This window comes from Danaus plexippus, chromosome 23, assembly GCF_018135715.1.
Source record: "Danaus plexippus chromosome 23, MEX_DaPlex, whole genome shotgun sequence".
NCBI classification, from domain to species: Eukaryota; Metazoa; Arthropoda; class Insecta; order Lepidoptera; family Nymphalidae; genus Danaus; species Danaus plexippus.
In genome coordinates, this window is record NC_083551.1 from 4,244,515 (window position 1) to 4,271,958 (window position 27,444).

General features: G+C 30.0%; 3 protein-coding genes across 5 annotated transcripts; 2 read left to right on the top strand and 1 right to left on the bottom strand.

Annotated features, from left to right (window-relative positions):
* The first annotated feature begins 15,149 nt into the window (after positions 1-15,149).
* Positions 15,150-19,645, top strand: LOC116774913 (myrosinase 1-like). 3 transcript variants are annotated; one of them, XM_032667695.2, is made up of 6 exons: positions 15,150-15,377; positions 17,050-17,625; positions 18,021-18,263; positions 18,337-18,494; positions 18,861-19,102; positions 19,349-19,645. In XM_032667695.2, exons 2-6 carry the CDS (start codon positions 17,166-17,168, stop codon positions 19,497-19,499), a joined length of 1,254 nt encoding a protein of 417 aa, XP_032523586.2. In that variant the 5' UTR covers positions 15,150-15,377; positions 17,050-17,165; the 3' UTR covers positions 19,500-19,645. The 3 variants fall into 3 exon arrangements, with proteins under 3 accessions (XP_032523586.2, XP_032523585.2, XP_061380130.1); XM_032667694.2 differs by lacking the exon at positions 15,150-15,377 and adding an exon at positions 16,337-16,525; XM_061524146.1 differs by lacking the exon at positions 15,150-15,377 and adding an exon at positions 16,626-16,877.
* A 440-nt stretch (positions 19,646-20,085) lies between these two features.
* LOC116774656 (peroxiredoxin-2-like) lies at positions 20,086-22,259 on the top strand. Its single transcript, XM_032667362.2, has 7 exons — positions 20,086-20,262; positions 20,339-20,387; positions 20,562-20,703; positions 20,834-20,969; positions 21,344-21,446; positions 21,677-21,805; positions 22,029-22,259. Exons 1-7 carry the CDS (start codon positions 20,230-20,232, stop codon positions 22,118-22,120), a joined length of 684 nt encoding a protein of 227 aa, XP_032523253.1. The 5' UTR covers positions 20,086-20,229; the 3' UTR covers positions 22,121-22,259.
* Positions 22,260-22,508: 249 nt separating this feature from the next.
* On the bottom strand, positions 22,509-27,093 carry LOC116774658 (protein SHQ1 homolog). The gene has a single exon (XM_032667364.2). It carries the CDS (start codon positions 26,928-26,930, stop codon positions 25,509-25,511), a length of 1,422 nt encoding a protein of 473 aa, XP_032523255.2. The 5' UTR covers positions 26,931-27,093; the 3' UTR covers positions 22,509-25,508.
* Between the last annotated feature and the right edge of the window lie 351 nt (positions 27,094-27,444).

Consider the following 27,444-nt stretch of genomic DNA (forward strand, 5'->3'; position numbering starts at 1 on the left):
ATTGTCACAGATTTTATAATTAACTTTGATTTAATTCAGTATTGCCACTTAAAACACTTGTAATTCTGTGATTTTATTTCTTAAAATTGATCATCATTGGTTGCTATGGCAACATTGAATTATACTAATTTATTTAACAACCTTATCGTAAAGCTTTTTTGTTAAATATTTAAATAAAATAATGTTTTAATTTGTGACATAATAATATATAAATGTATGGTATATGACCATATTATATTTTATATGCAAATACACGTGTCACTTCTGTACTATTAATGTGATCGTGATGGAACATATGGTAGCGGGATGAATGACCAGTCTTTTGGAGTTGGTAATGTGTTTAATTTTTTTTAATTGCTCTCTCCGGTTCACGCGAAAAGGTCTAAACGTTACAGCCATTTGATGGTTTAACCGTAAAATTAAATGAAATATTACCAATAAAAACTTACTATTTTTATCATGACGATGTGTTTTATTATTATTATAAATATAAATTTATTGATATTGGATTATATTTTCAAACTTTTGTCGTTTTTATACTTAATATAATAACTACATATATGTTTAAATTTAATATAATAACAGAATAAACGTAGCTTACACCTAAAGATTAATACATTGTTGTATATTATCGGTTAAATATTATTAGGGTATTAAAATAAAGTTCTATTTAAGGCCAAGCCCAGACAATACAGATGTTAGTGTGTTTACCGCTAAGTTCATCACTCCGCCTGCTATCAGCCTTATAATTCATCTTTAACTTTTGCCCCCCTTATCTGCATTCGGGTTGCCACCCCGCGATATCTCAACGTGTAAACAGTGCTTCTTCAAAGTTATTTGTTCATTGACAGTCACAAAACGGATATACGATACAATTGACACTAAAATATATTAATTTATAACTAAAGTCTTTAATTTATATCGATGATCGTATGTATGGCTGAATAATGTGGACCGTAATCGTATTCATATAAGATACTAGGTTCGAAATAGTATTTCTTATGTACGGATATAGCATACGTTTATGATATTTTACAATCATATAATTATAAGTAATTAATAAATTCTTAACATTACAAGCGAACGTGCAGATGTTTGTTAGAATTCATGATCACTTAGCGAGTTGATTAATGAATCATAATGTCTGGCGGTCTAAATACCGAAATAACGTCATACCAAACATATTAGGCTGTATGAAACTTTTATCCTTGTTTATTAACATATAAGAGAACCATAACAAATAAGAACAATGTTTATATAACCAAAAAATTTCAATATGACATGACTGAAAACTTATTGGATAAAACTTACGTTAAAAAAAAAAGCCCGCGTACATCCATAACTGTCACTGGTTAACATCACTGACGCGTTCGATATTTGAATCGCAACTGACATGTCGTTGCGCTGCGCTCGCGTTTGTAGACTACTCCTTAACAAAGTTTGATTAGCTTTAAATAGTGCTGGCGACATTATCTACTTATTCCATTGAAAGGAGCCTGTGTGGGACAATGTCTGTACTTCATAATAGTATAAATGCAATTGAATATTATAACAGTGAGTCATTTAAAAAATAATACATTTCGATGGAGAGTTAATTTGAATTTTGAGACGTCATGTGTAATGAAATTAAAAAATACAATACTTCTATCAGTTATATAAAGTAATATTATGATAACTTTTAAACAACAGTCTATAAATAATCGTATACCAATTCTAAAACACTATAATAGCTTAATTGTGTCAGTATAATTATATATTTAATATTCATTAAACTGGCATAAGTTATCTTTGTCATAAGAGTAAATCCGAAACTTTCAGTAAATAAACAATATATGGACATTATGAATTAAAAAAATTATATTAAAACGGAACTTCCTTGTTGTAAACGCACGACTTCCGCCGGATGCGGCTTAGCTATCTTGGATTGAATTTAATTCAATCAACCTCAGTTTGGCTATTAAAAGCGACATAACTTTCCATGGATGAGTTGGACGTAATATTTTACATCACTATGATTATATAGTTATATGTAACAAACAGACAGACAAACATATATATATTTCAATAGCTATAGCCTGAGTTGCATTGTGACCGTTGACTGCGTTACATTAATAAAAAATAACAGATATTTTTATTAGAAATTCGTTCTTTATCTAATACGTAAAAAAAAAGTATTAATAGCGTACATATTCCGCCATTTTGACGTAAAACCCATAAGTAGTTGTTAATTAATGATTAAATACTTCTTTGAAATTCATGGTTTTATTGAGACCGATTGGAATTATCAATATAATTTTTTCACGGAATCCGTCTATCCCCATGAAGGTTCAGGAAAAACCGATTAAAACCTATTTTGTATTTTAAATTAAGTCACATGACACAGAATATAGATGGAGCTGACTGTAATTATCGTAAAAAAATTCTAAACTTATTATTGCTAATGTTTTTCTGATAGGCGCTTTAATAATGTTATTATTATATAATTGTAATTACTTTTGTGGTCCATTGGTTTAGATTTGAATAGGTTTTTATTGCTTCAATATGAAAATAAACGTCTTCTCTGGTTATATTATGCACACACGTTATTTATATAAACATAATTATGTATACAAATAAAAATATAATTTTGTTTGAAGCTATGCTGTTTGAATAACAGCTCCTTGATGAGTATTTTATATTATATATTTTTTATTAAAAACTATACAACCTCTTTTGTATAATATTATATATAAAACTAGATTCTACCTAGGCTGGTTATAGACCTTCAAGTAACCTTTTAAAATGTTCCAGAATGCACCACACAATCTGCATTGCAATTTTCTTCAGTGCTAGATTGACTAAGCGACCGTTTCCTTATTGAATCCTTTGTTATATGTCTCCCATCGACGCATGAGGATATCGTTGTATTATTTGTTTAAGTGTTTGATAGAGCAATGCCAGTATGCTCTACCTGTGTGCATTATACCGAACTATATATATATAGGTATACATAAATTAATCAGAATATATATATCATAGCGAATAACTACTATTTTAGCTTTTGTAACACAGGTGTAATAGAATTAAATAAAAATAGAAATATTCTTTATAATATTATCTAATATGTAGATGAAATTACTTAAAACAATAATGGGTAAGGTTGAAATAAAAAAATACGGTTTCATACAAATTCTATAGAAGAAATATATTATGCGATATAACTGATAGTTTTACAATTATATGTAACAATAACACTAGACAATAAATGTCAGAATGGGCTTCACTGATACATTTTACAACCGATTGCAAAATGCAGAACGATTTATTTTAAAACAGATCTTTATAATATCCGAAGTTCTTATATATATAGTTTAATGCGCTTTAGTAAGTACAGAACTCAAACAGAACCCTTCTACTTTCTAGTCGGTTAACATACTTAATATGAATAACGTAGACCAATAAGTTTAACACAGAAAAAAAAACAAATATTCTTTACTTTTTATACTATATTAAAAATTATATACAATGAAAATAATACACGAATATTTGTTAGGGTCAATTAAAAGAACTCGAAGAAATATCTTGACCATCGAGTCAAGTAAGCTTCGAAGGACTATAAAGGACAATAGCCGGTCGAAACGTACTTAAAACGGTGTCAAACCCAGCCTCCGCATCAGTCCTGGAATTTTCAACTACATACCAATCATCAACAGTTAATAACAACAGGATTGAAATAAATAATATTTAACACAAAAAAAACTCCTACATACGCTTAACCGAACATTTGCTAATAAATTCTTAAAGGCGCATCACATATTTAAAAAATATTATACGGAATCCATTTCATTTATCTGGCTAATTGGTTGGAGGATTGCAACCATCTATCGTATGAAATTCGTAATGAGCACGGCAGATGTATTTAATTATAATCAACCTTGAGTGTATTAAGTAGTAAACTTGATACTTTCTTCCTTATTAATATAACGAGCCAGATAAATTAAATTACCGCGAATTACATAAAAGTTTCAAATGTCCTTTGACTCAATGAAGTTTCTTATTAACATAAGCTTCATTACGAGCTAATTTAATTATATACTTCAGAAAATTCTTCAGTCTTGAATCTCAGCTTCGGTAATTGTCTCAAATATAAGTAAATAAAGAACGACTTCGGTAAACCAAGTCGAACTGAATCTACTTAGTGTTGAGGCAAATATATTACAAAAAATAAATCTGAAAGCCCTTAACAACATACATAATAAAATAAACTTAATTAATCAGTGACATCAGCTCAAGTAGACGACGTACGATTTGAATGTAAAGAAATCGGACACAATCTACTTAAGAACATGTCAAAAATATTGTCTTCTCAGCCATCATAACTTTTAAGACATATGACCTTCTATAAAAGCCTCTAAGAATATATATTTTTTTACTTGTAGACTTCTTTAAATATCTTCATAATATTTAGACTTGGCCAGTAATAATAGTACCTAATTTAAATCGTAAAATATTCCTATCAACGCCTACCAGAAAAAAAAAACGATGAAATCACTTGCCTTGGAATAAAGTAAATATCACAGGACTTGTTAGTAAAAAGTCCAGTGACATCTACTTAATTCCACGACAATGTCATTACTTACATGATAATTGATATAAATATAATGAAACTCGAATTAACAACGTTTCAATTGAAGCGAAACTTACGCACATTAACGGTCACGATACAAAACAGTTGAAACAGGACGATTGTTTTTGTGTGAATCAAAATAGACAGCATTCGGCTCAAGTGATAATAAGCCGGACGATATCTACTTAGAACCACGACAAAAAAATATTCCACACAAGTAATTTAAATTACTTAAAAACTTTTACCCACTGAATCAATGATAAATAAAAATTAATTTAATGTAACTATTATGATAGATCTAATTTAGAAGTTTGATGAAAGTCTGTAGCAGACGAACTGATGTCCAGAAATCTATACACGCCATTTTATATACACACAAGACATCGTTAAGGGATGAATAATTAGTAAACATTTGTTGTCTATCCCAATTACTTTGTTTTTATTTGTTGCTCATTAAATAATTACGGTTTAAGAGTTTATTTGTTTAAAATAAGTAAATATTCCGGCTGCAAAATACGCTAATTATGTGATAAATAATCCTATTATCATTTTTGACAACAACAAAACGAGCTTCAGTTAATAAAAAAATGTCTTAGACCACGCAACTTTTTTAATATTACCATGGACATTTAAAAAGGCATTTGGCGAAACTGATCGAGATTATTATTAAATAACTACTATTTCCAAAATATATCATTTTGCTACAAACTAAGGACTTCCTGCAAAAAAACAGTCATTTTTATTACATGCTTTTATTTAGCTTCACGTGTATGTATGTATGTATGTATGTATGTATGTATGTCTGTAACCGACTTCTTCCAAATCGATTTAAACTCATTTTAAACGGACCGATTTCTCTCAAATTTTGTAGGCTTACCAAGGACCGGTGACAAATTAATACCTCGTAGAAATTATATCAATTTCATCATTGGGATTGCCAGGATCATCATAACATATCATAGATCCTTTACATGAGAGTGAAAGAGATAGAGCATGCTTTTGTATTTGTTGGTAAGCTACATCGCTACATTATGAACAGCCAAAAATCAAAAAGGTTTGATAAGGAGAATTCTATATTTAATTTCTAAGTGACTGAGCTGATACTAACTTAACCGTGATAATTACGAAGAATTTGCCGTGTCACAAATATGACTACTAGCAGGATCAAACATTGTTGTGTTCATTGTTGTGTTCAAACATTCATGTGTTCCGGAATCGAACTTCGTAAATATATATAGATTAATATATATTTATTACTTTTTTCATACGATTAGTTCAAATATAGTATGAAAGATATGGTACAAAGCGCCCCATGCTTTTCTCATAACAATACTAATATTTTCCGCCCTCTGTTATTGTTAATGTTAAAAATTATTTTTTTATTTTTTAGTTGGGTTAATTAGAAAAGCCTGTTTTTTAGTTTTTTTTAAGTATATTTTATTTAGATATTTCAAAATGGCGCCTACAAAGTGTTTTGTCGTGGCGTCTGCTTGTGACGTCATAAAACTGTTACCAAAGGTGAAGCGCTTTGATTCCCAAGTCAAAGTGACATATTTGTTAAATTGGTATTCAAAAGTGTACAAGTCATGTCTTAATTGTTTATTTACATAACTAATAACAAAAATTCCGATAAGTGTGACTTAATCTTTCAAAGTAATTAATTTATTTAATGAGATCTAAGACTTTCGTTAGTTTTATTCATTTAAATGAAACTAATATATTTCGGATATACTACGCGGATTTTATTGTCTTAAAACTACATAATCCCGACGTTTCGGTTACTATTCAGCAACCGTGATCACGGTTTTAAAATAATTAAGTTAAGTTTTAAAATAATAAAATCCGCGTAGTATATCCGAAAATATATTAGTTTCATTTAAATAATTCATTTATTTATTTCTGCGAACACCATGTTGACATAGGTTATTATTTTCTTCTTTTATTGTTTTACGTGTATATATGTCAGTACATTTAAATAAAGAATTCTTAATTTCTGATTAATTCCTTCATAATTTAACCATCTCTTTGGTGCCGACAATATTAAGTTTAAAGTTTCCAAATGCTTTTACGGACAATCATTCGATGGGTTCTCGAAGCTTCGTATGAAACGCATGCATAGTCCAATTTTTTATCGTCTATATTGCATACGGAGCAAGTCTAGTTTCTCATTCAACAAGCCGAGTTAATACTATAATGTGCTAAGATTAAAATTTTCAAAACTGTTAACTCTCAGTATGTATTAATTATGCCTTCGACTAATCATGCTAGATATTTATCATGTGATTTTATAAAATTTTTGCAAGGTGAGAAGGCTGACAGGATCCAAACATTTAGAATCAAGTAAAGTGTGATCTCAAAGTTATATAACAGCGACTTAACATTAAAAACTAAACCAAGAGAAACCAAAAGAAAATCCTAGTTTAGAAGTTACGGTAGAGTGATTCGATTTTGAAGTATACGGCCACTAAGTTAAAGTCGTTCAGGCTTGTAACATAATATATTAATAGCATTTAATAACGTAACTAACATGACGCGTTAGTTATTGAATGTGTTCTGTTTTAATAACTTTAAAGTATACATTAAATAATAATAAAAATAAGAGACGAAACCTCTTAGCATTCAATGGATTCACCGTGCGGGTGCCGGGTCCATTGCGTTGCAGGGAGGGGAGCTTCAACAGTGCCTGGGACTTGCGACCCAGGTGTAGGTTTAAAGGGCCCCTAACTAACGCGCGTTAAACGCTCACCTCCACTGTCCAAGCTCCTCTCCCTACCTAACCATATTTGAAAAGAACCTACTAGGGCTGCCTTCGAAGTACGTTCCAAGAACGAATTGATGTGAGTTCTGGACAGGGCCAAGTCTTTTAGCAGGTTGTAGAGAGATTTAGCCGTTAAACCTCTCGCTCCCACTTCTACCGCGTATAAATCCACGACGAACCTATTTCGAGTGAGTTCGTTTGTGAGCTCGTAATATTTGTTGACCTTGATGGTATGGTCAATTTCACTTCACACACAATTTCACAATTTCATGTATAATTTTCGTATTTCGTAAACAACTCATCAACATTTTGGCACATTTTCTTTCAACCAAGATACTAACGTCAAAACATTCCAAGAGATATTTGCATTTTAACGCACCCACGTGTTATTAACAATGGAGTCATAATGGCTCACAGAAAAAAACATCCGCGAAGAACTGACAAATATCAAAAGCTACGTCAGCCAGTAGTATTTCTTGGTTAGTTTCCAATATCTTCATAGTTTATAAGTCACACTTTTTGGGCACATGATTTCAATATTACCGTCTTCACTTATCGTACGTCGTTCTCCTACTTTCATGAGATATTATGTACATTGAAATTGGCCGCATTTTTTAAATCTTATATTCCAGTTCAGTCCTGATAGTTCTTCAAACTTCATTCTTAAACAATCTTCCTTGTTTCATGTCCACGGTATCTGGGATTTTCTTCCTAATATCATAGTAATTTGTTTTGGACTCACTGAGCTAATATAATTGTGAAGCAACACGATTGCTGCAAAAGTAAAGGAAACGTCGGGAGTATGTAATTAAAATAATAAAAAACACGATAATATGTATATCCGAAAATATTAGTTTTATTCAAAATGAATACTCGCGAGTCTCAGATCTTATTGTGCTTGTGAAGCAGTTTCCTTGCCTGTCTTAACTTAAGCTAAAGATGACTACGGTTCTGGTTCCTTGACTTGTTTTCTCGTGTATTTTAAATACTTTTTTTGTACATGACATTTCTTTATATTTTAACACCAATTTGTGCATTTCAAAATATCTCTTTCATATTGTAGTAACTAGCTGTGAAGTTTTCGTTTCTCTTTTAGTCCATAAATGTTGCATAACTACATTATTTGATGGTGAACTACGCTCACCATTAAACAAATGCTTCGATGTGAGAACATAAGGAAGCCTATTCACAGTTTGTAGCCTCCTTTTGTTATAAACAATCATTTCATTCTTCTCATATGCTTATTTAAAGTTCGTGTACTGTGTAAAGTCACTACTATGTAACGTAAGTTTTGAAATTGGTCACTACATGAAGATTGTTTGCTTTCTCTTATAATCGTATCATTTATTTGTTTATTGTCTTTATCATACAATTTGGGACGTTTTCAATTAGCATACATAAATTATAATGTATAAATTTAGCTCAATAATTTAAATAATAGCGTTTAGAAGCGTTTTAAAAGATTTTTATAATTCTTTATTATTCCATCTTTGCTCTATTTAAGCCTGACAGGATTATATAGCAATTGTTATTGCTTCAATATTGCTAATTTTTATCATAAATTCACCAGCTTGTAGATTCACTTAACAGATAATAAAATTTATTGTTTGAATAATTCTTATAAAAGCACCTTCTTTATTTTTGCAAAGGCAGATATATCAATGGTCGAATTTTAGTAAATCTATTTTAATTGAGGGACGATATATGCGAACATATTCCTGGTCCCGGGTTATTATAATGTTATTATAAAAAAAAATTAATCGTAAGTTACTTACATTATACAATTATATATATATATATATGTGTGTGTGTGTGTGTGTGTGTGTGTGTGTGTATGTACACATATTTGTATTGAATTGTAATGTTTTATTACAATAATATTTTTAATAAATTATAAATTTATACGGCGATTTCTAAACTGAAAATCATGACATACCTACTTACTGTTTTGTGTCTATAATGCAAATAAACTTCTAATTCGATTAAATTACATTTCATTTGTCGTAATAATTTCATTATTTTAACATGTCACCTATTTCTACCGTTTACTCAAATGTGATGAAAATCGATTGAATATTTAGATCAAGGTTAATTAATGAAAAAAAATAACATATATTATAAGTTCAATCCCCTATTTATAGAACGACTAAAGTTATCAATATATCCTAAAATAGGTAGTTATCGATTTATATTGATAAAGAACTAAGTAAATTTACCTAAACATATATGTACCAGGTTTTGTTATATCTGCTGGTAAAGTTGCCAAATCTAAAAATTAAGACATAAAAAAAAAATCATACACGTGTCAATATATAATCTGTTAAGTTACTTTTAAAACATAATAGGTATTTCAAGATATTTAATCAAGAACATTAGATGTGTGTTAGGAGAAAGTGCAGCTGTGCTGTAAATTGATTAGTTAAAACTTATACCTGGAACGTCTGGAGCTTCAACTGAATTTTCCATCACTACAGGATATAGGGTTCTGGTTTCAGATTAATAAATATTGATATGGCGCTGTAAATATTGGTTTTATCGAAAACTAAAAACGCTGCGTATGTTGTCTTCTATGCGTGGTGGAAACTCACACGCACGTTCTGTGTCCGATAGAAAATTTACATTTTGACAATTTTAATTTCATATTAGTACCTAGGTATAGTAGGTATAATAATTCAAGTTTTTCGTGTTTGTTAATTTCGGATAACAATTTTTTTAATATATTCTAAAAGTAAGAAGGCACTAGTAACTTTAAAATTAAATTTTAATACTCGTATTGAAAGACTAAGGTGTGACTTTTAATGATAATAATATTACACATTTTAAACTTACCTTTTGAACCAATATTTTTTATATGGAAGTATAAAGACATCTTAAATGCAACTTAAGTGTCAACAAAAAAAAAAAATCTTTGATTTCGGCAACATTTTTATTGAATATAGATGGAAAATACACGCAGACAGTAGTTATAGATAGTCTTCGGATGATGTCTATAGTCAAACGAGTTCATTTTGCGATCGTCAAAACGAGCAAAATCATGTACTGCCCGTTAGTGACGGTCACAAACCAACTTCGCCAACAAGAAAAATTATTCTTCTGTGATCTTCATTTGGCGATCTTTGCTTCATACATATCTTCGTCTCGACCCAGCAATGAGGTTATACAATAATTATAAAACAGAAAAGAAATAAGGTTAAACTAATGTAGATTATAAATAGCAACAGATGAACTATATTATATTTAAGAATTATATATTACAGCGGTTTCAAATATTCACAATCAACGAGACAGCTTTACTCTACCTTTGGTATATTTTAATGATCTGTGATATGAACGTAATTTAATTTATAATAATAAACCAAAAGAGCACCAAAATTACAAAACAAACGCTTCGTAGACTTCTGTTTGAGCAAGTGTCGATCTGGCCTCGGATGGTACATGTGCAAGTGCACAGCTTGAGAGAACAAATATGAAAAAATTATTAAAAACCTCGTAATATTACCGATATAAAAATAGTAAAGATTTTGCCTAACAGCTGACTATTCATCGTGGGGCCTAAGCAATGTCCGGCACCGTCTGATTTTGGACGATGGCAGTATCAAATGACAGGAAACTAAATTCGTGAACAAAATATTCATATACAACATGCAGTTGAAAGTTCAGAAAAGAATACCACAAGCTTTAACAGTTAACAAAACGAAAATAACAGTCTAATAAATTGATGAACGACACCACGTTCTGAAACTACAAGTATACATATATTACTATAATAATAAAAAAAATACGTAAATAATTTTACTTTTAAATAAAATTAAACACCGACTTTTCAATACTGTGACATCTACAATAATTATTACAAACGACGTCATTAAAATTTATAACATTAATATAATTACCTCCCGACGTGTTTAAAACAAAATGACAGAATAATCTTAATCTTAAAGTTAAGTATTAAATTGTGACAAACAGATTCTGGCACTTGTTGATTATAATTATTTGGTATTAATGAAACACGTATCTGGATCCGAAGGTGTTCAAGCCAGGACTGAGTTGATCAGAGGCTGCGGTTCCACGATGTAGGTCTTGTAAACGCAGCCTTCAAACAGATATGTACTCGAACATACGATTACAACTTTCTATACATAAAAACATCGATTTTTATAATAATAAAAATATTTCTAAACATACAACATTAAAATATAATCAACAATCAAAATATACACAGCAATTATAACAGCTATTTTAAATGAGATGGTTGTAAAAAGTTTAATACGAAATGTTTCTTGTGACTAAATTAAATTATGTTTTAATCTTATCAGTTTTTTGACGGTTTTTTATTTTTTATAAAGTATAAACACTGCTGTATCCACGTGTATTATTCAGCCTCAATAAGGAGGTTATATATTTAATAATTATTTATATCAGACTTTATAATACTACGTCTGGATACAGCTCTGTATTGTGTGGTTGAATGTGTGTTCAAGTGTCTTCTATATATTTGTTCTAATTCCTGCGTAAGTGTAACTCATGTACACCGCTCATTTTTAATAATCTCATTAGTTTTATTCAAAAACCCTTTTACAGATTACGTATTGACAAAATTACGACGGATTATTTATGACTAAACTTTCAATTTATAATTAATATAATCATGAAAAACAGCAAAAGGCTAGGATGGGTTTCGAATCTTCGAGATGTTAGAATAATATCAATAGATGCACTTATTTTTTCATTCAAAGATTATTCAATGTCTGCGCTTCTTTTCCAAATAATATTGTCAAATTGAAGTAGAAAATTAAAGATGACGATATTTTTCTATGCAATAATTATAGATCTCTTTTTTATATACCTGAGTTGCATCATATTTAATAATGGCTGCTCAAACTTAAATTGTAATAACTATTAATAATTAACATTGGCAGAATATACCACAATTTCAGTGTTAACAGCCATAACATAATAATAATTAAAAAAAGAAACACTTAATTGACTTATTAGTGATTGACTTTTTATTTGACAATCTCTGCGTCATTTAATCGAAAATTACCGATTCCAATCGTATAAAACTATATTAAGGTACGGTTATAAAGGGGTGGAAAATTAGGTTCGATGATGACACAAATCTCCAAATAGGAGACTAAATGTTTAAAAAATATATATAATTATCAGTACATTTTTATTAAATGTCTAAACTCAAATTGATTTGATAATAAAATTATCGGAATAACAATACTGATCAAACACAGACTAAATATGACCTCTATATTTTAATGGTACTTTGTTGAAAAGACGAACAGCTTGTAAAATAAACCATCATAGCTGAAGTCAACCTGTAATGTCAGATATTCAGAAAGGGAATAGAGATTGCAAAAAGTTTCTAAATAAAAGAAAGCTTGAAATATTAAATTATAATAAAAATTAACTGAGCAAACTAAAAAACACAAAAAAAAAAATTTTATCTTATAGGAATTATTTATTTTAATGTCTAATATTTAAGACTTTTTAATTCTCCAGAGCCTTTTTAATATTTTCATAGAATGTGTGCGTAACAAAAATATTTTTATACAAAATTAATTTCCACGAAGGTTTTTTTTTTTATCCATAACTTTTTAAAAAACCCTTCGCAATAAATGATATTGTTATATCTCATAGTAATTGACTGAACCTATAATATAATCAAATTAATGTAACGCCTTAAAATGTAAGCAAAAATACAATTGAATAAATAACTCCGATGTGTCCTCAATTTTAAAGAAACTTATTTATTTTAGAGGCGACCGGGGAAAACCGTTACAAGTGAAACGAAAATGGGCAAATAATAAAAAAAAATAATGAATTTAAAAATAGATCGGGAAAAATATAGTTAAAAAAAAAATAGTTTTATCACATATTTTATCGTAACTCCACTGCTATATTTATATTATACTGTGAGGACGAGTGTTTGTTTTCATACAGATTTTTTATATTTTTCGGTAAAATGTAATATTAATAACAACAACAAGTATGGTTTACAACATCTATAGAATACTGCAATTTCTAAACGAAGAATAATATTTTTTTATAAAGAATATTTCCTTTTATATGTTGACAGATGTGAGTCAGAACGTTTTTTTTTTAATTCTTTTTTTTTTTAATTCCAAGACGAAGCAAATGTATTCTGAAATAAAGGTAAATTACTTTAATTCATGTAATAAAATACTGCAATAAATTTAATGAGTGTTACTATTATTAATGTATGAAATTAATTTGATATGATAATATATTATATTTTAAGTGACCTCTCAATATAGTGCTCTGAATATTATGAAATTTTAAATACTATTTACAGAATATGATATTCTTAGTAAAATTATAAATGCAAAAGTAACTGTCAGACTGTTTGTCTGTATGTTACCTTTTAACGCCTAAGCTGCCGAACCTATTTGGATGAATTTTGGTATAGAGGTTGATGGAACCCTGGAGAAGGATTTAATCTACCTTTTATACCGATCCCGAATCAAAGTCCCGTAATTAAGCGTTGTCTACTGTCTACTAGCGAGCGGTGAGCGGGTCGCGAGCAGCAGGGAATGGGCGCCACTAACTATGTTTACCTGAACGAGCAGACACGCGAGAGCAGAAGACATATACCATCTTTAAGATCTTTCACTGCAACGAATTTGCTTCATTCACGTTTTATAAAATTGTTTATGTCTTTTAGATTGTTCTAGTTTAGCATTAACTTAGTTCGTTAAGATTTTTTTGATCGTTTTAAAATATTAAACAATTTTATCAACTTATGTAGTAAAACACTTAGTATTTCGTAGTTTTTGTAATTTTTGTTTAGTTCATTTACATAAAAGGTAATTATTTAGTAGATTAGATTAGCATTTTTAGAAATTGATTTGTTTTCTTTTGCTGGTAAGTTCTGAAAAGTTTTTTCATAATTCTTTGTTTTTTTTTTTTGACGGAGATGATGCGGATAACAGCTAGTATATATATATATATATATATATATTATAATAAATTACATAGAAACTATACTTCTACAATAATTATTATTTAAATAAGTTTTATATAGTTTAATTTAATACAAATAAATATACTTAATTAAAGTTGGAATGTTCCACCCAAACATCGGGGTGATGTTTATCAACACTCCCCATTTCCTCCCACTGGTTAAGAAATCTTATTTCTCTAACTATCGACATTGTTCTTAAATTGAAATTTTAAATTAAAACCCTTTAATACCTTGTTTTTATGGGACATCATCTTGAAAAAATATCTCAATGTTATAGTTTATTACAAATTTTTAAAAGGAATCTTCATCCAAACGAGGAATTTTTGCTTCGTTCCAAAAACGATAAACATACACTTGGCAGGATTGCAATTTGCCTTATTATTATTCCAACTTAACATCGTCACAGTACATGGAGTAAAATTTCCCTTATCTCATTCAATTACCTAAGTTAATAAATACTATAAGAAGAGGAAATTTATAAATGAAAAATAATCTGTATGTAGCGTGGGGATGGCAATTCGAATAAGTAGATAGTTCTGCATTCATGGTTTTTTTTTCTTTTGAGAAGCTATTTTTCACTTTATTCTGATTCAATGGGAAAGTCGGAGGAGCATGTGACACTCCCCATAGTAATGCCAACACCACCTTCTAAACCTCAACGGCCACCGTCATCGCCCTATCCGAAAACTACGGTGTAGCGTGGCCATTCTACCGTGAAGTCGCGGAATTTCCTAGAGTCCAGATAAGGTGTTCAGAGTAACATGAGCATTGAGTAGCCTGTAGCCTGACAAAGTAGATCTCTGTGAAGCGCGACAGCCGTCCTAGCGGCCTTTGTTCTTGTCTGTACAAACAAGCTGAGGAGCTCCCCGTCGCTTAATCGATCTTCCCAGATAGAGTGTACTAATAATAATTGATTTCCCAAAAGAATCAGTGCTATAACCACCAACGCTCCGAGGAAAATATAGTCTCAGACTTTACGGCAAGCTTTCTCCTCCAACCACCAGTCAAACTCGATCACAGTAAATATATACTAGTAGTAATTTAATTTTAAATTTTTATATGTAAGGTTGCTTAAATATTATACTTAACAAATTTAAATATAAACAATACAACTATATATAAAATAGTTCCTTTCTTAACTTCCAATTCAATAGTTTAATAATTGAAACGACAATATTTACAAATGTAAATCTTATTAACAAAAAACTCTCAACGATTCTAAACAGCGAAAAGTTAATCCTAAATAAATTCAATTTGTTATAAAATATAACAAGTCTTTAAACTATCCGTTGCTCATATTAACATTGTATTGTATACATTTTAATTCTTTACACGAAATTATACACCAATTTGCGGTTTTCCAATCACACAATGACCCATTTTCATAGGTAAATTGATTATAACTTGGCTTTACGATATTACTGTGTAATTTAATTTAAGACATTATTCAAATGTAGAAATTAGAACCATTATGACATAAGTTTAACCTTCAGACCCAAAAATGTGACTTAGTTTCTGCAGAGTAACGGAAACGTTGGGTGTGCGTATTTTAAAATAGTAAAAAAATCGTTGTACATTGAAAAATAATAGTTTTATTTAAATGAATGCTCGCGAAAGTCTTAGATCTCATTACGGATTGTGTTATTGTGAGATAACATTGCAAATCAACGGAAACTATACACAAAAATAGAAATATATATCAGACAATTACATATAATTATATTATTTACTAGTAATTAGCATAAATATATTGTTTGAATAAATGAATTTTCGATATCAATCTAAGCAAACATAACTATCACTTATCGTCGTGTTGTTTGTCTTGTAAATGTAAGTGTAGTCTTCAAAAATTTTGGTACAGAAAATCTGTATCTATTGTTCCGAGTGCAAAGAAGCTGATGAAACAAAATTTATGATAAATATATTATATATCTAGAATCTAGATAAATTATTATCTTATTACCGTCGCACGATAAGTAGTCACAGAACGTATCTTTAACGGAGTAAGCGTATTTATTTATAACGTGTAAGGTTAAAAAAGGTTTTATGTGAATTAAATATTTATTTATATAGTAAAGCAAGATTAAAATGAGGAAACTACCAAACGGGTTAAAGATAGGGGTTGCTACGGCATCTTATCAAATCGAAGGGGGTTGGAATGCTGGCGGTAATATTTATAAACCTACGTTCATACTATTTTCAGCTATTTAATATTCATTCCTGTTCATTAAACCGAAGAACAAATGACATTTTGATTGGATGATATAAAATCGCTGTTCCTCAGGAGAGCAGCAGTGGCATATGATTGGTTGAAATTACATTCTAAGAGTATCTAAATTTAAATGTCTAATCACATGATGTTTGACCTTATTATTAAATAATTAATAATCTTATTTCCATTGATTTAAAATATGTAATTAAAATTTTGACATAAATCAAAAATTAAACCAATCACATACAGAATTTATTTCGTCTTTTAACTTAGCTTTTAAAAACTGATTCAAGTACTAATTATGAAGGTGAATATTTTTTTTGGACCAGAGCAAAATATTAACCCTTTATATTTATTGTTATTTAGATAAATATCTTATTTTAATTATACTTCCAACAACATGGAGGTGTTAATTAAAATAATTTTAAAACATTTTGTATAAGTACTTATTAAAATAATATTATATCCTTCACGACCAGATAAAACACCGAGTATTTGGGACACTCATTGTCACAAAGAACCATGCCCCGTAAAAGATAGTACCAGTGGAGATGACACTTGCGAATCATTCAAATACTACAAACGTGATCTGGAGATGATAAAATTTTTGGGATTCCACTTCTACAGATTTTCCATATCATGGCCAAGATTACTTCCTGACGGATTTACAAACAGAATCAGCGAGACCGGCCGCGAATACTACAATAATCTGATCAACGGATTACTTGAAAATAATATTGAACCGATAGTTACTTTGTATCATTGGGATCTGCCGCAGACACTTCAAGAACTCGGAGGTTGGAGCAATCCTCTCATAGTGGACTGGTTCGGTGACTACGCCGCTGTCGCATACCAACTTTTTGGAGACAGAGTTAAAACCTGGATAACGATCAATGAACCGAAACAAATCGGTGTTTTCGGTTACGGAATGACCAGAATGGCTCCAGCCCTAAATATATCCGGGATAGCAGATTATATAGCTGCTAAAAATATGGTGTTAGCACATGCCCGAGCCTGGCATATATACGATAAACAATTTAGATCTACCCAAAAAGGTGTTAAATATTACTATATAAAAGATATAACTTTATTTAGTCATAACTCGTTGAATCTTTCTACCTTTGTTTAAAGTCATAAGAATATTTTGTGCTGCATAAATAGAAGCTGCTGTTAAGATATGATAGCAATTTCTATTTAAGCTAGGACATGGGCCAAAGACATACTGGTAATATGTCAAAAAACGGCCATAAAGCAGCTTTTAGATAGATAGAAATCACAGTTCCTTCAAGTGATTTCGTCTGCCTTATTCCTTTTCTGGTTACAAAACAAAAAAAAATCTTTATAATGCTTTAGTTGGACGTTGGAGGTGAAAGCTAGATGAAATATTTAATAAACAAAAAAAACATAATTATTCCTTGAAACTAAAATTTAGTACGATTTTAATTCTAAGGGACATGCGGCATCACCATAGCAACCGATTTTCGTGTCGGACTATCTGATTCTCGTGATGATGTCGAAGCTGGTCTCGACGCTATGGATTTTGAAGTAGGATTATACAGCCATCCTATATTCACATCAAAGGGTGGTTTTCCTGAACGAGTTATCCAAAGAGTAGCAGAAAAAAGTAAAGAACAAGGTTACACTAGAAGTCGACTACCAGATTTTAGTGACGAAGAAATCGAGTACGCTAAAGGTCAATGTTTGTTATGATGATATAAAATATAATTATAGTTATAATTGTTTTGTTACGTATATTTTCGTCATAGGAACCAGTGATTTTTATGGCTTCAACCATTATTCGACGAAATTTTTCACAAGGGACACTTACACGCCTGGAAAACATCCAATACCCTCGTATGATGATGATATTGGTGCAGATTTTACTTACTTGGACTATGAAAAGGGTGCAGTGCCTCATGTCACAGTAAGCGTACTTCTGACTTAATATACCTATATCTTAATATACACTTTTGTGATTATAGTATTATAAATAGAGCTCTTTTCTTTATTTATAAATTGTACATAGGTACACACGTCTCTATTGAGGGTGTTAACAAAAATAATAGAAAGAGAATAAAAAAAAATTAAATATCGGCAATGTGAAGCATGTTTTGCTCGTTTTTGATATTAAATAAAAGCTTATTTAGACAGTTTGAGATCAGTATGAAATAGAAGGTACTCCTTACCCACATTAAACTTCACCAACATATTTAAGAACAATATCAAACATTTAAATAACATAAAATCTTAAGTCTTAATAATTTGTAACAAGATTTTATCTTTCGTTTAGGTAATTCCACACGGAATCAGAAAAGCCTTGAAATGGGTGAAAGAAAACTGTAACAATCCACCAATAATGATAACCGAGAATGGTTTCGCCACTTTTGGCGGTTTGGAAGATATGGATAGAATATTCTATTTTAGGAAATATCTCTACTCAATTTTGGACGCCATTGAAATTGACGGCTGCAATGTTACGTCATATACAGTGTGGAGTTTAATGGACAATTTTGAATGGGATAGTGGATTAAGGTAAAAATACTGATATTTTAATTTTATAAATAATGAGGATAAATAATGACGATTTTTACCGTACCTATATCGATACAAATAACATGACTATGACAACAAAATTATATTTTATATTTTTAATCATATTTTTCTGCTTGTTATATTGCATACAAATTACAAAGTATAAATTAAAATATATCTAATATTATTGAATTTTTATAATAGTATTTAAAAATATTACAATATTTATTTATTTTTTATTGCCAGTGTTAAATTTGGACTATTCGAAGTCGATTTTGACGATGAAAAGAAGACTAGGACGGCAAGATTGTCGGCGTTGTGGTTTAAAAGACTCATAAAGACAAAATATCTAGATCTGGAACACATACCGGAAATGGAAGAGAAAATCCACTTTTAATATATAATAAACATTAAATAAAACATCATACAAATATATTATGCAATTTTCTTCATAAAAATGTTTTCTCAAAATGTATTTTAATGGAAATTATTTGCCAGTGAAAACAATCCTAAACTACATAATAAATTATTTTATTTATTCAATACAGCCGTTTTAATTTTTTGGTAATAATTTTGCCATTACTTTAACTTCCTCAACAACTTTTACTAAAATAAAGCCTACTACTGTCTTTGTCTTTGCTAAACAAAAACTTTTAATTACGGCAAAAATATGCTGAAGAATTTTATACGACCTCCATAAACATCTAAAATAAATAAGGTTCTTAAGATTTTATTAGATCAAGTTCGCGTGGAATATTTAAGACTATTAATTGTAGTACAAATGTTCACCATTTACATATTCAATGAAAGTATTAGTTTTAAAATTCCTCTTTAAACCGTAACAAAAGCAATGTTAACAATACAAAATTTTTGATGAATGTCAATTTGGAGTGGTAGGAAAAATATGAGATGTAGAGTAAGACATTTGCCTTATTGATGTATTATTAAAAAATAAACTTACGTAACGTCAATGTCATAATCATATGAGTTTTGCGAGTGTTACTCTGCATCCTACTATAGCCAGACTTTCTGTTTAACAATTAGGACCAAAGTCCAGCTGATTTAATTTCCTAAACTTCATTGTTTTAACTTTATAAAAAACAGCGCATATATATAAATTCACGAAAATGTCATTCTTTGTAAAACAGCTCACGAGAAGGGTTAGTTTAGAAAAAGAAATATTTTAAAGTTCATCTGTGTTATATACTATTAATAAAACACTATTTTATTTATCAGGTTCTAGCTCCAGCAATCTCACTAACCAAAAAAACTTGTTTCAGCACCAGTAAGTACATAAAAACTAAATCGCCGGTAATAGTTCACAATATTTATGACAACTCACTGAAAGTGAATTAAATATTTGTAAATTAAGATATGACTACTCTCAATTATGTGTTTGACATTGAATTCAAATATTAAAAATCTCTTTTATTTGTAATTACATCTTTCATAATTCTAGCAAATGCTGCCTTTGCGCCCGTAATCCGCAAACCCGCACCAGATTTCAATTCAACTGCAGTAGTCAACGGTGAATTCAACTCATTGAAACTATCAGATTTTTCTGGAAAATACGTCGTTCTGGTCTTCTACCCACTAGATTTGTATGATAATTTTATTATTAATAATACACTGTATTATATACATTTATTTAAGTTAAAATAATTATTTTTTAATGCTATAACTACTATGTTTTAATGTTTATATTTAAATAGATATATATAATTGTTTCAGCACATTTGTCTGTCCGACCGAACTAATTGCGTACAGCGATAGGTCTCAAGAGTTTGCAAACATTGATTGTCAAGTGATTGGAGTATCAACAGACTCGGAGTTTAGTCATCTCGCCTGGGTCAACACTCCTAGAAAGGTATGATCTATAATAATGTAATTTCTTCATGTAATATTTCTATATAAGGTAAAAAAAGAACTTTCTTTAAGAATACAATTGAATGGATCGAAACCTTTTTCTCGTAAACCGGTTTTAACTGTAAATTTCTCACCTTGATATATTAAATAGCATTAAACGAGTTATTATAATATAAATTGTCTTTATTATAATTGATCCTTACATCATCAGCTATCCGCCTTTAGCGAGTGTGGTGATTAATGCTCTAGCCTTCTCCATGTGAGAAGAGGCCTTTGCTGAGAAGTAGGCTCCGATAGGCTGATGATGATGATGATTATAATATTAATTGTTTGTAATGAATTTCAATAAAAAAAAATATACTGATTTATTTACAGGATGGCGGTTTAGGAAAATTGGATATACCGTTGCTGGCTGATTATAAAAAAACGATTTCAAGGGATTATGACGTTCTTCTCGATGAAGGTTTTGCTCTGAGAGGTGAATAGTTACTAAATATGGATGTCTGTATATATATTTAACGTACAGACTTATTATACATTATATATTAATTAGTGATATTTTAATTTATTACGTAATTAATTTATCTATACCGATCAATGTCATACAATATTCAAACCTCGATTCGTCGGTTATCAAACAAATTACTATTCATCTTATATGTAATGCAATGATTTATTTTTTACATTCTCCTTAATTTATTTTTCCAGGTTTATTCATTATCGATGGTAACGGCATATTGAGACACATGTCAATCAACGATCTGCCAGTCGGAAGGTCCGTTGATGAAACCCTAAGACTCGTTAAAGCATTCCAGTTTGCTGATAAACATGGAGAGGGTAATTAAATATATTGAAATTATCTCTATATAACTTAATAATAATTATCTATTAATAGTCATTGATTTGTCTTTTTATATCGGATCTCAAGTCAGTACAATACTTGAGTACTCAGAAATATATATATATATATACATACATAGTATTAAGTGTTTGACTGGTGAAGAAATAACACTATGAATGCTATTCTTGTAATATTATCATTATGTATTTTATTTTCCAGTCTGTCCAGCAAATTGGAATCCAGAAACAAATGCGGATACCATAAAACCTAATCCCAAGGAAAGCAAGCAATATTTCCAAAAGGCCAACTAGTTTACATAACAATTTAAACTAAGAGATTAGTTCTTAAAATATAACTCATTATATTTGCAATTATTTCAAGAATATCAATACATTGTTTCTTGTAACCATCGCTTATGTTGAAGTGAAATAAATAGTTCAAACGATGCTATATTCATTGATTTTTTAAACCATACATGTTCTTATAAGTATGCTGACCTAATGTTTTAATTATCTAACAGGCAATTTATATTATTACCACATATTGCTATAATAATATCAGTTATTTACATAGGCTTGAATGAAATACTTAAAACTGTCAGTACAAAGTTTTAACTCATACTTGTGCCCAAAGTACAAAATGTTGGCTGATAACTGGGCTATAAATAGTTCTTTGTATTTAAAATAAAAGACTATGAAATGCTGACATATAATATTTATTGTTCTACAATATTTCATATAACATCAATAGTAACTACTAACATTGAATGTTCAATAGTTGTAAGATAATTATTTGATAGGATACATTCTTATATTGGACAACATTGGCCACAGATTAAAAATTTTAGGACATCATTATATATTTTTTCTAAATAGTTATACAATCACATATGAATATTTTCAAGTCTGTAATAAACAGTAGTGCCAGTTTTTTAATATCACCAGTAAATTCAAAAGCCATTTTAATTCCTATAACATACTTTTTTTTTATTATTAAACATCAACTTCTCTACATTAATATAATACTGAAATTGTAATAAACTTGAAATTCGAAAATCTTACTTAGCTAGTGTTTAACCTACAGCTTTGCTTCCAATCTTAATAAATTCCATTAAAAGAGAATATATTGTTCTAGAATAATCATTTGGAATATTTTATACGAGCATGTAGAGATTTACACATATTATAATTTGATATACACGGCCCATCTAACCGAAATTATTAATTTAGACACTAGAAATAATTGTTTGGTTATATTATTGACCGATACTGGTGGAAATTCTATCACTGGGCTTGTCAAGTAAAGAAAAGCCTATGTACACCTACAATATAGATTATAGTATAAAAATAGAAAAAAAAATATAAGATTCCAAAATTAAAAGGTATCAAAAGTAGTTAGGTTAGGTTAACAATCAACCTACTGAAACTACATACATATTACAGAAGAAACTGTACAGCTTCCGCATATTTACACTTCTTCTCCATTATGCTATTCTATACATAATCAGTCATTCCGCTTACCACATTTTATAGAAATCGTAAGTTATAAATCGAACATTTCCACTTAAATATAGTTAGTAGATCACATCACTCATCACTGTCACTTTCTGCTTCTCATGAAGGCCATTTAAATCACCCACGCCAATTTAAGTACCCTTAAGGTTCCTCATCAGAATCCTATTCACGTAATAATTATTTGTTTTGATTATATATTTGAAGAATTATACAAAATGTATGTAATGTAACCATGTATAATTAATATCAATGTGTTTCATTGATTCCAGAACACTTAAGTTTTATGAAAAAATATTTCTCATAATAATGGATTGAAATCTAATTTTTCTGAGACTTATACAAAGGTTGTACTTAATTACAATATTTATTATATTATAAAATAAAATTAGGGTAGCAACATTGGCATTTTTGTAATTTTTTCGGGGAAAGAAAAGATCGGTATAAGTAGCTTTCTTACAAGTAAATTTTACACACTATATGAAAACACATAAATAGATGAACGAGTATTAATGTAAAACTATGATTAAAAAAAAATGCGCAGTACAAGACGAAATATTTTCTTTCACTTAAAGCATCAAGAAGCTTCAACTATAGTTTCGAAATATAATGAGTGAAATTGCAGTACTTGACAAAAAATTGTGCGCAGAGTCCCTCTGCGCAGAAGAAATAGGACTTCGCAATGATGAAATGAAAAAAGGAAGAGTTAGAAATCAATTTTTAGTAAACTCATATTGTTTCGTTAAGACAAACTTTATAAACATTGCTCACAATTCACCTTTGACCCGCCCATTTACTCTCGCTCCGTCTCTTTCTTTTCCGCTTCCCCAGGAGCGTAGAACGTTTCACGCAGCCTTGTTGGAATTCGCATTACAAGTTTCCCTCCAAAAAGTATCCGCTTCTATATCAGTGAATATAAAATAAAAGACCTGTAACCTTGATTTCTTTGGCAGACCTTTTGGCTTATTTACTCTCAATATCTTTTTAAAACTCTATATAATCTGTGAATAAGTAGAAATTAAAAGAAATATGTACGAAAAATATAACATCATTTAGATACAGATTGGATTTAATGAGATCTAAGACTTTCGCCAGTTTTAATCATTTAAATGAAACTAAAATTATTCGGATAAACTATGCGTGCTTTATTTTTGTTAAAAACTACATACTCCCGACGTTTCGGTTACTTTTCAGCAACCGTGATCACGGGCAAACGAGACATCTCGTCTGTAGTTTTTAAGAAAAATAAAACACGCGTAGTATATGCGAATAATATTAGTTTCATTTAGATCGGATTTAACATATAAGATCCTTATTTATCTATATAAATTGCGATCCAGCACATCACTACACCACATCCTAACTTCTAATATTTAATATTCAATAGGTTTAACATTAAATATGATAATAGACATTCATAGCTACAATATTCGAAATAGATTTATTTAGAAAAGAGAACATCCATATAATATTTTTTCTAAATTTTCATAGAATTATGTATTAATAATTCCCACCTAAACTACCAAGTGACAGTTATCATAACATTTAGAAGCATTTAAATAGACAAATATATTTTATAAGATATTGATTATTGAATGTATTTCTTTATCTACTCTATAAAAACAGATATTTGTGTACATTAATATAACACCAAAATAGTAATGACTTACTGCAATATTTTTTACAATCAAATGGGCTTTGACTTTTCCAATTTCGTTCAATTCTATTGTCGAAATTTATCCTCGTATTCCATAATTAAAGCTGAATACATAGAAATTTTTATGCAACACCAGTTTGTGATATTTTGTGTATAGAGGTTTGCATATATACGACCTTTATCGTTTATCATATATGAGCGACATTCTACAAACAACACCAAGTAATGATTGTATGTTTCTAAGCTATTAGCAATTAGATTCAACCATAGCCAGAAGTATAGGACCAAAAATATCTTATACCAAATCTGGATATACCTTACAACTTCCATATTTACATTTCCTCCATTATACCAATCTATACATAATCAGTCATTCCGCTTTCCATATTTCATAGAAACCATTACAAGTTAGAAATGCAACATTTACATATATAAAACTTAAGAATAAAAATAAATCACATAACTTTGTCATTTTCAATTGGCGCGCTAATGAAGTTAATTCACTTCACTCACACCAATTTAAAAGTACCCTCAGGATCTCTCATCGTCGGAATCCCATTCCGATGAATCACTGGAAGAGGAATCACTGCTCGAATCGGTGGAAGAATCGTCTGAATCGGTAGAATCATCTGTTTCATCACTGCTCATGTATGTAGCCTTCTTGAGTCCAGGTAACAGTGACATATGAGCCATCTTTACAGCCATTTCATTTTCCATTATCTGTGTCTCTTCAAGTTTAACCATTTCTGCGGCTGCTTCTAACTCCTCTAATTCAAGTCCTAAATCCTTTTTCAATATTTCAATATTATCTATCTCATCAGAGAGCTGGTCAAACTCCTCGGCACGACATTTTTGTAAAAATATTAAATAATCCTTGATGTACAACTGGTTCAATATGTACCTTGCTTCAGTATTCAGATTAAACATTGTAAAAACACTGATCAGACATTTGATGACATATTTCTTTCCTATCTTCAATAATGCTACCAAGTCCTTATGCACTTTCGTGCACAGTTCAAAGTTACGGAATATCGGGAATACGAGAGCACGCCGGTAGCAGGCTATAAGCACTTCTTTAGTATCATTAAATGTGCAAAAGCAACTCAAAGTTGGTGACAATTTATTGATTGTCCAACTAGATTCCACATTGCTTTCATTCTGAGTTGTGCGTTTATCATAACAATAACCATATAAAATATCAACCAGCCCCATAAACACTTGCTTTTGCTCTTTTTTGCTCAATAAGTAATGCTTATTTGGCAGTTCCTTTAAAACGCTGACTTCTTCATCTGTGAAATCGATTTCTTTATTAAAATCGGGTGCACACCACTCAGTGACAACGGCTAGGTGTGGAGCAAGAAGTTCTTCTTCATACAAATCTGCCAAATAGTGATCCGACGAAAATTTGTGGTTTTCGTATTTTTCGCGCAATTCATTGCGTTCTGCAATAGGAACTCTTTCTGGTACGCGAAGTTCGAATATCTGCGGAAATTCCTCGCCTACATCTTTGAAGTCTGTTGATATTTTGTTTGCAAATCCATATGAGTATTTATTGCATTCCTCCTCCGCGCAGGCCTTATCATCATCTTCATTGTCGGATATATTCACGCCATCTTCTTCTAGCATTTCAACTAAATTTGGATTCACATCGGGTATATCCCGGGGAGCCAGCAAGCTGGTAATCATATCGAGGTTTTCGAAGTGTTCCCCAGGTGTTTCCTTGTCGAAAGTGAAATTAAAATCTCCAGAATCACAGATATAAGAGCCTTTGGACCGATCGTTTTCAACAATTTTTCCAGGTAGTCGCAGTCTAAGGAAGTATGGACTAGACACAAATAGAAAATTCTCGCCATCAATATCGATCTCCGACTCGCCGATATTTGTATAGGGTGCATGTACGGTTATAAACACATGATTTTCGTCTTGAGATAACTTAAATCTCGGAGTAAGCATTTTGTAATGTTATTTTACCACAAAACAATGATAATATGACTGATATTATGAATATTTTAAGATACCATACGCAGTTGCGCACTTTACACATACACTGATACACTATATTACTAGCCTTCCACACTACTTTACAACTGTGGAAAGAGGTTAGCACTGAGAACATGAATTATTGATGTTTACAGGTTAGTAGTGTTACCATTAAAACTTTATTATTTACATTAATATTCACAAAAATATCCGTTAAAACGATTTAAAACAAATATTTTAAAGTGCTGTAAGAAATATTACACGACTTTTCTTGGTTCATTGTAAGTTTAAACTAGTTGTGAAAATTAATTTTACGCATTTACTCTTGGTCCTTTAATTATATAACGGCGGTTAAAACTAAAGTACTAGATATAAAGCCGAATTCTCGAAGCAGAGTATGAACGGAACTATATATTATAAACGTATATGGTACCACCATAATTAATCAGAAGTCTGTACTGAATACAAGAAAAAAAAATATCCTAGT